This window comes from Suncus etruscus, chromosome 13, assembly GCF_024139225.1.
Source record: "Suncus etruscus isolate mSunEtr1 chromosome 13, mSunEtr1.pri.cur, whole genome shotgun sequence".
Lineage (NCBI taxonomy): Eukaryota > Metazoa > Chordata > Mammalia > Eulipotyphla > Soricidae > Suncus > Suncus etruscus.
In genome coordinates, this window is record NC_064860.1 from 7,044,120 (window position 1) to 7,056,987 (window position 12,868).

Here is a 12,868-nt window from a genome sequence, read left to right on the forward strand (position 1 = left end):
ATAACAGACTCATTCTTTAAAATTGTCAAATAAATTAATGGATTCATTAATTAATGGGCTTAATTCATGTCCATTAACTAAATTAATGGACTTACAAAGACTAGGCAAAAATGAGTACTTGGGCATGAAATAATGGAACTTGGTATTTTAACAGAACAACTGGAAAATGTGAATATAATTTCTTAGAAACAATAACCTAAAGTTTATGTTTTAATTTAGCAAGTTAATCTTAGATAATTATATCTCTTTGTTTTGAGGCCACAACCAGTGATGTTCTTAGTTATTCCTTGCTCTTCAGGTAGGTATCATGTCTTAAGAGTCACTTAGGTCGTGCTTTGCGACCACCTGGGATATAAGAGATTGAACCTTAAGTAGTCTGCATGCAAAGAGAGTGTCCTAGACCCTATATTAATATTTGGACCTTATCTGAAGTTTTAAGTTTAAGAATTACCTTAAGTCTCCTAATTTTAAAATTAATAAATATTTATTATAAATAGTTTGTTGTAAACTTGCAGAAAGAATTCAATATTTTAATTTCAGAAATCATTCCTTTTCATGAAGAGGCTGTGATGATGATTTTAATTTTTCTTAAAATTATTTTTTGATATTTAATATTCTACATAAACAAAATTTTATCTTGTACATTTTGGTGGACCTTTCTGAGTTAGCTATTACTATACAAATGTATTTCTTAATTTTGAATCTCAGGAAGTTAATGTGAGTGTGTATAAATTTGTTTAGATGTATCTACAATTTTTGCATAACATACATGTAAATTAATGCAAAGCAAAAACACAAATTTTAGAAAGAGAAAGGTAAAGGGAGAAAATATTTATAATCTTTTATAGGGAATGACTACTAAAATATACTTATCTAGAAAAATAGTAATGATTGTATCTTTTACATCATAATCTTAGATTATATACTATAAATAAGTAACCTCTAAATATATATCTACATATAGATATATATTTAAAGCACAGTGGTCATATTAAGTTGAGAGTCCCAGGAAATAACCTTCCTCTGTACTGAACAATATATAATATTTCTGAGAAATATAAAATATCTCTCTTCTGTAGCATCTATCATTTTGTAAGATTTATCTGTAACCCCAAATTAAATTTTCAAAAAAATATTGATATGTTCTTTAGAGATTTAAATATTCAGTGTCTACCTAAATGTTCTCAAAATAAACAACCATCTCAATATCAGATAAGCAATATTGTATCCAAGTAGCAGGACCTTGTTCATTGATCCTTCAGCTCATTGATCTCAGTAGTTATGTTAGAAAAATAGAAGAATAAGAAATCCACAAAAAAATGAAGACAAGGGCATCAAATAAAAGAATGAAGCAATGGTAACAAACCATAAAAAGATTTCGTATTTTTCTCCAGGTCTCACCCACTTGATTGCATGCAGACTGATGGTGATCCGAATCCTGGCATCCCATATCATCCTCTGAGCCTGCCAGGAGTGATTTCTGAGCACAGAACCAGGAGTAACTCCTAAGTGCTGCCAGATGTGACACCCCCCAAAAAAAGAATATAACTGCGTAGTAGTCATTCTATTAGAAAATGAAAAATAATTATTTTCCTACTTTTGATAGTTTATTTTTTTATTTTTATAAATAAATTCTTTAATTGAATCACTATGAAATACACAAAAAGTTGTTCCTGATTTTCAGTCGAATTATGCATAACACCCTTCACAATGGCATATTTTCCTGCCACCAATGTTTTTAGTTTCTCTTCTGCCCCCCACCCCGCCCTCTCCTCTGCCTGCTTCTGTGGAAGACACCCCCCCTTTTTCTTTTTACTTTTAGACACATAACTTAAAGAGATTTATTCAACCACTCAGTTCCTAACCAGAGTGATCATTTACAAAACTTAATCAAGTACCTGCTATTGGTGGGAAGCTTCCTACAATGAACTGGTCCTCTTGGCACTCCTGGCCCTCATCTCTATTATCTCTATATATTATTATCATATTATCGGTTTTTTTTTTGTATTCTACAAATGAGAGTGATCAATCTCTGTTTACCATTCTCCCTCTAATTTCTATGCAGCTGTTCGGAAAAATAAAGTCATAAAGTTTGATTATTTTCTTATTTAAAATTTTAACAAGTTGGTCACTAAAAATTAATCATGCTATAATAAATACTTTTCTTATAGATGGGGGCCACCCAGAGTTGTGCCATTGCCACACTTTCACTTGGTTTTCGGTGGTGCCCCTGGGGAAAAAAATAAAGGGAAAAAAAACCTTTTAGGGGACATTTTTGGGGATCCTATATGATGCTGGGGATTGAACTCAGGTTGGTAATGTACCAGGCAAAACACCTTACCCACACTATATGTCTCCAGTCACATTTTCAATTTTTGTTAATCTTTTAACATTCAAGAAGGGCAAGCTATAAAATAGTAAAATTGAAAGACAAAATATCATTCAATTATAATGTAATAAAGGTAGGAACTATCATCTATTTAATGTCATTGTTTCATGTACTATGTAGATAAAGTATAAGAGAAAAGAGACTCCATAATCACACAAGGTCTGCATTTTATAATAAGCAAGATAAAATTAAAAAAGAGAATCAGGGGCCAAAACGGTGGCGCAAGCAGTAGGGCATTTGCCTTGCACATGCTAACCTGGAACAGACTGCAGTTCATCCCCCAGCGTCCCTTATGGTCTCCCAAGCCAGGAGCAATGTCTGAGCACATAGCCAGTAGTAACCCCTGCCCCCCCAAAAAAACAAACAACAAAAAAAGAAATGCTAATTTAAATATACAGATACATTTTCAAAATTGTATATACTGCAAATTCCTTAGGAAATTTGTATAGCATTGATTTTTTTAGGCATTGTAATAAATATTGATTAGTAAGATATTCCAATTTTCAGTGTTATTTACACATTTGACACATTTGATAGGCAAAACCATCTCAAATAATACCAAATATTACAAGAATACCAAGATTTTTTTTTTCTTTTTGGGCCACACTCTGTGATGATCAGGGGTTACTCCTGGCTCTGTGATCAGAAATAGCTCCTGGCTTGGGGGACCATATTGGTGCCAGGGGACCAAATCACTGTCCTTCCTAAGTCAGTTGCACTCAAGGCAAACTCCTACTGCTGCACTACCTCTCTGGCCCCAAGAATATCTAGATTTCTAGTGAAAGTGCCTTATTTAATTCCACACATAAATTTTAGTTTTCTAGTTATAGATAGCTTCATAAAAAAGCATAATATTGTACAGAAACATAGTATCTACCCTCTTGGAAAAGTTTTAATGAAAAAGAGAATAATCTTAAGGATTAGAGATTAGACTTTAACCAGCAATGATTTCTTGAAAGAGTATTTTTATAAAGTATTTCTGGCTGTCACGTTTATCAGCAAACTTCTAAATACACCACATAAAGAATTTGAACTGAGAGAAGTAGAATGCCTGTCGAAAAAACAGGCAGAGGAGGGGGAGGAGAAGAGGCATTAGTGGTAGTAATGCTGCTCTGGTGATGGGGGGTGTTCTGTTTATAACTGAAATCCAACTACAAACATGCTTGTAATTCTGGTGCTTAAATATTTATATTTAAAAAAAAAGAATTGAACTGGTCCTCCGAAATCAAGTCAAGACTATATTACCAAAGCCTTGAAAGAGCAATAATTAATTTTTATATATTTGGCTTTATAAACCTTTGTAAACTTCATCATTAATGTATGGTTTTTCCATGGAATTCAGTTTTCCTTACTATCATATATGGTATAATCCTCTCTAATAATTTAAATGGATGTTAATTTAGTGTTTATGGACAATAATTTATATCATATTAAAACTAGAAATCAAAGTGCTATATCTAGATACATGTGGCAGTATAGATAGGAATTATAAGAGCATTTATAATATTTTAAATAGCAATTATTAAGTAAACTAAAGTAAATAAAGTAAATTTAAATACCAGTATTATACAATAAGTTCTTTGAAATAATATTAGCATAAACATGTAAGGGCATTTTGTTTTGAGTTGAAATGTCTGGTAATCCTTTTTTACATTTATTTTAATGTAAGAATCCTTAAAAAACAGGAAGTAGTACCATCTACATATTTGTATTATTTGTATTTATATAAAAAATTAGAAAATAACCCAATGTAAACCATTTAGGCAGAATTATCTTAAGAGCAATATAATTATTAACTTTACTTTTAGTTCAGATTGTGTCATAAGATGTATAGACAGCCTTATTACCTATCTTTGTGATTAATTTCCTTAAGAAAATGTTAACATATCATGTTCTTTAAAATAGAAATGAATGTTGTGGCATGTATGCTAGCAGATAATATAGATGATATGGTTGATTGTGACAAGATCTCTGATCTGAAATGCTATTCAGAGAATTTAAAAAATCCAAGTTTGAATTCTGTCAATAAGAAAAACTTACGATGAACCTAGTGCATAACATTGATTTCTCAAAAAAAATGTCCTTTATAAGAATACACTGCCCACTCAGCACATGACATTTATTTTGGATATAGTAAAATATTATTCTGTAGATATATCACATGGTAGCTTAGAAAATCATCCTAAATCTTATGATTCTGAGGAAAGAGAATTACAAAGTATAGATTAACCCATAAGATCTAAATTACTTGGTAATATATATAATTTCAGGACTTGATAATCATCTTTAAAAAAAAAAAACAACATGGGGCCGTTGAGGTGGCTCTAGAGGTAAGGTGTCTGCCTTGCAAGAACAAGCCAAGGAAGGACTGTGGTTTGATCCCCCGGCATCCCATATGGTCCCCCCAAGTCAGGGGCAATTTCTTAGCACATAGCCAGGAATAACCCCTGAGCATCAAATGGGTGTGGCACAAAAAACCCCAAAACAAAACAAAACAAAACAAAACAAAAACAGCTGTGTTGCAAACAGCTATTGTGCAGAGGGTAGGGCACTTGCCATGTATATGACCAAATGAAGTTCAAGTCTCAGCATCTCTTATTGTCTCCCAAAATCTCCTGGAGTAACTCCTGAGCTCAGAGCCAGGAGTAAACCTTGACCAATGCAATGTGTGGCTCAAAATCAAACAAAATGCTTATTTATAATATACTGAATAACTTATATACCTAGAATTCTTTGAATTATGTGAAAAGGGCCTATGTGAAGCTGTATTTTATGCTCTTATTATCTAAGTGAGTTACTTTCCTTAAATTACCCAGAGTATGGACATACATTTCAATATAATGTACTTTTAATTTGATAAATATATTGTGGAAAAGATGCATTGAGTATGGTATCTAACCATATATTGAGCAACTAAGAATATCAAGATTGGTAGTCTGATTAATAATAAAATATTAAGAGGTTATAAGTAAATAATAAAATTGAAATTAAAAAGAAATAAAATTAAAATGATTCTGGTGAACAGATTTCACTAGCTTCTGCACTTAGTGCAGAATCTTGTATTTTTGGTTTGCATACGTGATTGAATTTGATTAGAGCAAAAAATATATTAATACACCTTTGTCTTTTTAATTATCATTGTTCACTTCATTGCCATATCCTTTCCACTTTCTTCTTCCATTTTCTAGGTTATCATTCTATTTTTTCCTCTGTCTCTGCTGAATTAATTTGGGGACCAAAATGCTTTACATATCATTTAAAATGTCTCTTCTATATTTTGCCTTAAATAGTTTTTACAATGGGAAACAACAGAAGAGGTCCACTGCATGCTGTATTTTCAAAATAGCTTGTATTATCTTTCCTTGAAACCTACTTTTAATATAGAAATATTTTATATGAATGTTTCACAGATGGCATTTGGGTAAGTACTATTTGGGAAAATAAAATATTTGGATAGTTTATTTTATCTGATTATTTTATTTACATTGATAAAAATGTTTATTTCCAGGACATTTAAGTCCCGTTATCAAGTGTTAAAATCTATATTGTAAACATAGTTTTGTTTCTAATTTGTTTATATTTTTACATATTTTATGCAAATAATCTAGGTATTCTAAATTATAATTTCTCTTCATCTTTATATAAGATATTAGAACATTATTTTTATTAGATTACTTATGATTTATTTTTGTAATGCATGACATATTTTAACATTTTATTATCATTGAAATTTTATGAAAGGAAACATGTCAAGTACCAATGTGTGACAAAGCTGAAACAGAGAAATTATCAGGGTTTGTTATTTAAAAAGTGGTTTGAAACATCTTTAGCAGTCAATTTAACCACATATAGATAGAATAGATCCTTTTGCTTTGAACACTAACATACAGGTCAGAATTTTATGTAAACATAGATTATAGTTTTTAAACCATAAATGGTAGAAATAAATATGACCTAAGTAAAAGAAACCACTTCTGCACCATTTTCAGGGTCAGTTTATTGACAATAAACTATATTTTATTATGAAATTAGTAAAGACACATCACTAAGCCTTTTTCTATTTCTCTGAAGAACAGAAAAGTCAACACCTACATTTTCCATGAAATGCTTTTGCATGATGGCAAATCTATATTAAACTAAATGGCATATATATATATATATATATATATATATTAAAAATAAGTTCAGCCATTTCAAATATTTTATGATCTCCTTGCTATTTCTCTGGTTTAGTTCCAACTCGGCTGAGGCAGTATAAAGAGCAGCAGTCTTATCTAAAACTTGTGTAGTCTATTATATAACTTTATCAAATTAGAGCTTCATGTCTTTCTCTGGGATTTAGGGAGATTGCCACTCATAAACCCTCTTGTAAAGACCTCCAGTATAACCCAATAAAATATTATTTTCATCATGTATTTGAGTTTATTTGTATGGCATATGAATGAACTAAGAGTGACCATAGTGTATTTTGTTAAAATTCCATTAAAACATTTAATTTATTTCTATTTCAGTTATAATACCCAGATATTTAGTCTTACTCAGTGGTATATATTTATATCACAAGTGGCACTGCTTATGATATAATTCATCATAAATGACCACATGACCATAATTATTTCTCTTACCTACTGTTGAATTTTTCTGGGTGTTTTTCTCTCATGATATGAAATCTGTGTGCAATAGAGGCATCCTATGAAGAAAACAGAGCAAAGTAATACAGAACTGTTAATAACCTTGCTATGAAAAAAGAATAAAAGAAAACAGTATTTTAATTACTTTTTGAAAATATTACCAAGGAGATGTTCCAAATTATACAAAAGCATATAACTCGTGTAAATTATATTTAAATATTTTATAACAACAAATTTTATTAGTGATATGCCATACTTATATATAATCTATGCTCTTATAGATATCCTTTAATTGTACTTGATACTCACACCGATTACATTAAAAGTTAAAAAATATATTAAGATATTTTTATTTGCATATATATTAAGAGTATTTTAAAACAGTTAACAAGAGTTTGAAGAGTGGTCTATTGATATTATCAGTTAGAAAAGTTCCCAGATCTAAGGCTTATTATATATATATATATATATATATATATATATATACATATATATAGTAAACTACATTATAAAATATGTTATTTCAATTTTAGATGGTCTCGGATGTATGATATTAACAGTTTTACAAGTAACTATCATTCATTTATATTGCTTCAACTGGTGACAAATGAAACAGTCAGAGACAGTAAATGTGCCAGTACAGTACCATAATAATTTTTTTTTCTTTCTCTAAACTCAATTCAGAGTTATGTAATATAGCATCTAGTAGAATGTGTGGATAATAGAGCTCAAACATTTGAAGCCCAAATGATTTTTGCTGACTTTTCAAGCACAGAGATATCCTCTTTGGATTCAATCCCACACGATGAATCACTCCAATGAGAAACTAATATATTAATTACTTATCTCAAAAAAGGGGACAACTGTTGTGATAGCTATTAATGTTATTTCATAGGGAAGATAAAGGAAAGAGAACCCAACACAAAGGAATAAAGATGTTTTGTATTAGAGATAATCTTGAAAACAATAATCAAGAATTAAAAAAGAATAATGAGTGAAATTAGGTGAATGTGCTTACTCATGCATGAGAAATCCTGAGATACAATGAGAGACAGATCGATGCCCACTGCAAATCTCACACAGAAAGATATTTTTCTCAAACAAGAAAGAATTGTAGTAGAATTGTAAGGTTTCCTTTTCAAACAGCCTATCTGTTAAAACTAGCTGAACAATCGAATTCATGTACCAGTGAAAGGGACAGACAAAAAGGAAGATGTGATATAAACAAAGTATAAAACACTAAAATTTTTCTATGATTTAATATCTTAATATAAAATCTTGTTATCTAGGTAAATATGACCAACTTCCTGATGTCCTAAGAAGAATTGGACTATGTTTTATTTTTTTGGTTCAATTGTTCTCTATCTATATTTTCTACTTTATTTTATCCTCTATATTTTTAACTATGAGTATGCTCTATGAGTAAAATATATGTGTAAATACATTTTACAGTATCATTTATTATTACAATATGAAATCACATAAACTCTGAGATATAATATCTATTATGTACTGGTAGCATGGACATTAATTATTTTTGAAATATCCTTTATTTTATCTTTATTCTTGCTTCAAAATCAATTTGTATAGCCATATAATTAGATGTACACAACCACTAGACATTTAAACAAAAGCAAAGAAATATGAATCCAGCCTTAAGAATTAATGATCAATATTGATTTATCCTCAGGGACAATATCATTGCATTTTACTTCTGTTTGAATTATTTGTTCCTGCTAATTTATAAAACTAAAACATTTAACAATACAATACACAAAATAACTTGTTTTAAAAGCATATATTTTTAGAGTTAGACAACTATTCCTTCCAAAATAAATATCTCAAGAGAATATATTGACATGAATGGATTATTGTTAAGGGAGCATCGAGGACACGAAATAGACAAAGATAACTTTTTTTTTTTTTTTTTTGGTTTTTGGGTCACACCCGGTGATGAGACACTGGGGTATTAAATAGCAGTCTGTCCTAGGTAGGGCATGCAAGGCAGATACCCTACAGCTTGCGCCACCACTCTGGCCTAGACAAAGATAACTTTAATGTGTTTTCTGTGTAAACACATGTACATATGGTGAGCATCTATATTTTTTCATATAACATGAATAAACAAGTTTTAAATTAGAAAATATGTGAATCACAGTGCCTTGACATTTTTTAATTTTATTTTTAAATTTTCTTCGGGTTTTGGGCTATACCTGGCTGTGCTCAGGGATAGCTCCAGGGATTTTTGATGGCAGGCCTGGGAAACCACATGGGATACTGGGGATCAAACCCAAGTTGGCTGCATGTCTGGTGGGGTTTGAAGGAATATATGGGGTGCTGAGGACTGAACTTGGTGCAACACAATCTAGGCAAAAGCAATTTATCAGCTGTGCTATCTCTCCACTCCCTTTGGTATACAACTTAAAATAAAAGCATATAGAAATATTTTAAATATAATATGCTGATTAAAATTATACAAATAATGGAATATTGGGTATATGTTATAAATTATATTACATTGTAAAATAACCCCACATGCTGGATCTCCAGCCTCAGGTGAACGACATACAAAGAAACAAGGGATAAATTTTGTTTTAGGTAAAACAACGTGAAACTTAACATTATATATCTATATACCTGTAAAATATACACATCACAGTGCTTTTGATGTGTACACAATTCTAAATATTAAAATAGATTATTTTCTCTTAAAATATTAGCACTATCTATAAGATACTTGGACACTGGAGCACTTATTAAGACAAGGCAAAAATAACTAGTGAGGGTCAGTCCTGTCACCTTTTCTTTGCTGAATGAGTTCCACTACCAAGAGAATGTTGGCATTGCTAGCTACACTATTAAGAACAATGTTAGCAGATGGTCTTTTGGATGAGAATTAAGAATAAATTCCCATAGGACCTTTCTTTTGGCATACTCTCAAGAGGCTTGAAAGAAATCTGTTAAAATCCACATGTTTAACTAGCAGCCATATTTTAGTGACAACTGGAATTATAAAAAATAAAGACCATACCCATCAGACAAGGGGCTAATCTCCAAAATATACAAGGCACTGACAGAACTTTACAAGAAAAAACATCTAATCCCATCAAAAAATAGGGAGAAGAAATGGACAAACTCTTTGACAAAGAAGAAATACAAATGGCTAAAAGACACATGAAAAAAATGGTCCACATCACTAATCATCAGGGAGATGCAAATCAAAACAACTATGAGGTACCACCTCACACCACAGAGATTGGCACACATCACAAAGAGTAAGAACAAGCAGTGTTGGTGGGGATGTGGAGAGAAAGGAACTCTTATCCACTGCTGGTGGGAATGCCGTCTAGTTCAACCTTTATGGAAAGCAATGTGGAGATTCCTCCAAAAACTGGAAATCAAGCTCCCATATGACCCAGCTATACCACTCCTAGGAATATACCCGAGGAACACAAAAATACAATACAAAAATCCCTTCCTTACATCTATATTCATTGCAGAACTATTTACCATAGCAAGACTCTGGAAACAGCCAAGATACCCTTCAACAGATGAATGGCTAAAGAAAATGTGGTACATATACACAATGGAATATTATGCAGCTGTCAGGAGAGATGAAGTCATGAAATTTTCCTATACATGGATGTACATGGAATCTGTTATGCTGAGTGAAATAAGTCAGAGAGAGAGAGAGAGAGAGAGAGAGAGAGAGAGAGAGAGAGAGAGAGAGAGAGAGAGAGAGAGAGAAAGATGCAGAATGGTCTGACTCATCTATGGGTTTTAAGAAAAATGAAAGACATTCTTGCAATAATAACTTTCAGGCACAAAAGAGAAAAGAGCTGGAAGTTACAGCTCACCTCATGAGGCTCACCACAAACAGGATGAGTTTAGTTAGAGAAATAACTACGTTTTGAACTATCCTAATAAGGAGAATGTACGAGGGAAATAGAAAGCCTGTCTAGAGTACAGGCGGGGGTTGGGTGGAGAGGAGGGAGATTTGGGACATTGGTGATGAGAATGTTGCACTGGTGATGGGTGGTGATCTTTACATGACTGAAACCCAAACAATCATGTATGTAATAAAGTTGTTTAAATAAAAAATATAAAGACCAATAAGTAATTGAAATAAGCCTGAATAATAAAATTTATTTTTTTGATTTGTCTTTAAAAAACAAATAAGTCTAGAACTACTTTTAGTTCAAATAAAAAATTTTTAAACTTTTTGTTTCTAAGATAAGAATTGCAGTTAAAAATTATTTTCTATTTTTATTAAATTTAATTTTTATTTTCTTACTTATTTTACCTGTCATAATTTTATTATTATTAAAAGAGTACCCTAAAATCAATTTAAAAATCAAGTTTTGTGGTTCAAGATTTTGAAGTTAGAGTATTGTAGACTCAAAGCAAGTATTTTACCAGCAGTGGGATACCAGACCTATCACACTTCTAAACATTTTATAGAGCTTTGCTAGATATTGCTTTTAAAGGTAACATGGTATTACAAGTTAAGTAATGTTCTAAATAGATGGAGTATTTATATATTGTCTCCACAATAAATGATTATGAATGCAAAAGAGATTGCTTTAAGACAAATAAAGTTGTGATTTTAAACTATGTCTTCATTAACTCAAATTTGTTTTATTATTTTGAACTGTAAATTATTTGTAATTAAATTATATTTTATCATTTTTATTGACACTAATATGAATCAAAATTTTTTCAGTTATATTGAAGGTGTATAATGACAGTGTATTAGGGCAATTCCCACTGCCAGTGTTGATCTCTCTCTGTCATTATTTCCAGCATGTATCCCATATCTCTACCCTTAACTCCTGGAACTACTAATGTAACAGATAGATCATTTTTGTGTATTGGTTGTTAGAGGTGAATTACAAAGAGAATGGAGACATAACCTTAAAACCTGTAAATTAAACATTTCACTGCTGAAATATCCAGTGGGTCATGAGAATGAAAACTCAAGTTATCAGAATCTTGGAACATATCAAAAATAGTACTATGGGGGAAATTTATAGCGTCCTTTACAAGCATTCTTCAGAAATAAAAAAAAAAGGCCTACATAAGTAACTTAATGATACAGCTAAAGAAATTGGACAATGATCAACAAAATGAGCTAAAAAAAGTGGTAGAAGGAAATAATAAAACTTAAAGCAGAAATTAATGATCTGGAAACCAAAAATATATTCCAAAATTTCAATGAATTCAAGAGTTGTTTCTTTGATTAAAAAAATAAATAAGGTTGATAAACTATTAGCAAGACTCAGAAAGAGAAATTGAGAAACATAATAAGCATAATCAGAAATGATATGGGGGAGGTCACTACAGATAATACAAAAATGCAAAGATAATCAGATACTACTTTGAGAATCTCTAGGCCACATCATTCTTGAGGAAATTGTTCGAATAATCAAAAGGCTTCCCAAAAATAAAAGCCTAGGTCCAGATGGATACACTAGTGAATTTTTCAAACGTTTAAAGGGGATACACTGCCAATCCTCTCTAAGCTCTTCCAAAAATTAAAGAAACAGACACACTCTCAAATAATTTTTGTGAAGCCAATATCACCCTGCTATCAAAAGCCGGCAGACCCCACCAAAAAAGAGAATTATTTACCCATTTCCTTGATTAACACAGATGTAAATATCCTCAACAAAATACTACCAAACAGAATCCAACAACTCATCAAGAATTCATGACTAAGGAGAATTTATTCTGAGATTCATGGATGGGGATGATTTAACATATGCAAGTCAATTGATGTAATACACTTTATTAATAAAATAAAAAAATATCCATCTGATCGTATCAATAGATACTGTGAAAAGAATTG

General features: G+C 31.1%; 1 protein-coding gene across 1 annotated transcript in view; it reads right to left on the bottom strand.

The window, feature by feature from the left end:
• The window catches only part of DGKB (diacylglycerol kinase beta), a 754,568-nt gene that overhangs the window by 323,385 nt on the left and 418,315 nt on the right, over positions 1-12,868 (bottom strand). The window contains exon 21 of the mRNA XM_049785694.1: positions 7,015-7,079. Coding sequence (XP_049641651.1) covers positions 7,015-7,079 — 65 coding nt within the window. The remainder of the gene's footprint in view (positions 1-7,014; positions 7,080-12,868) is intronic.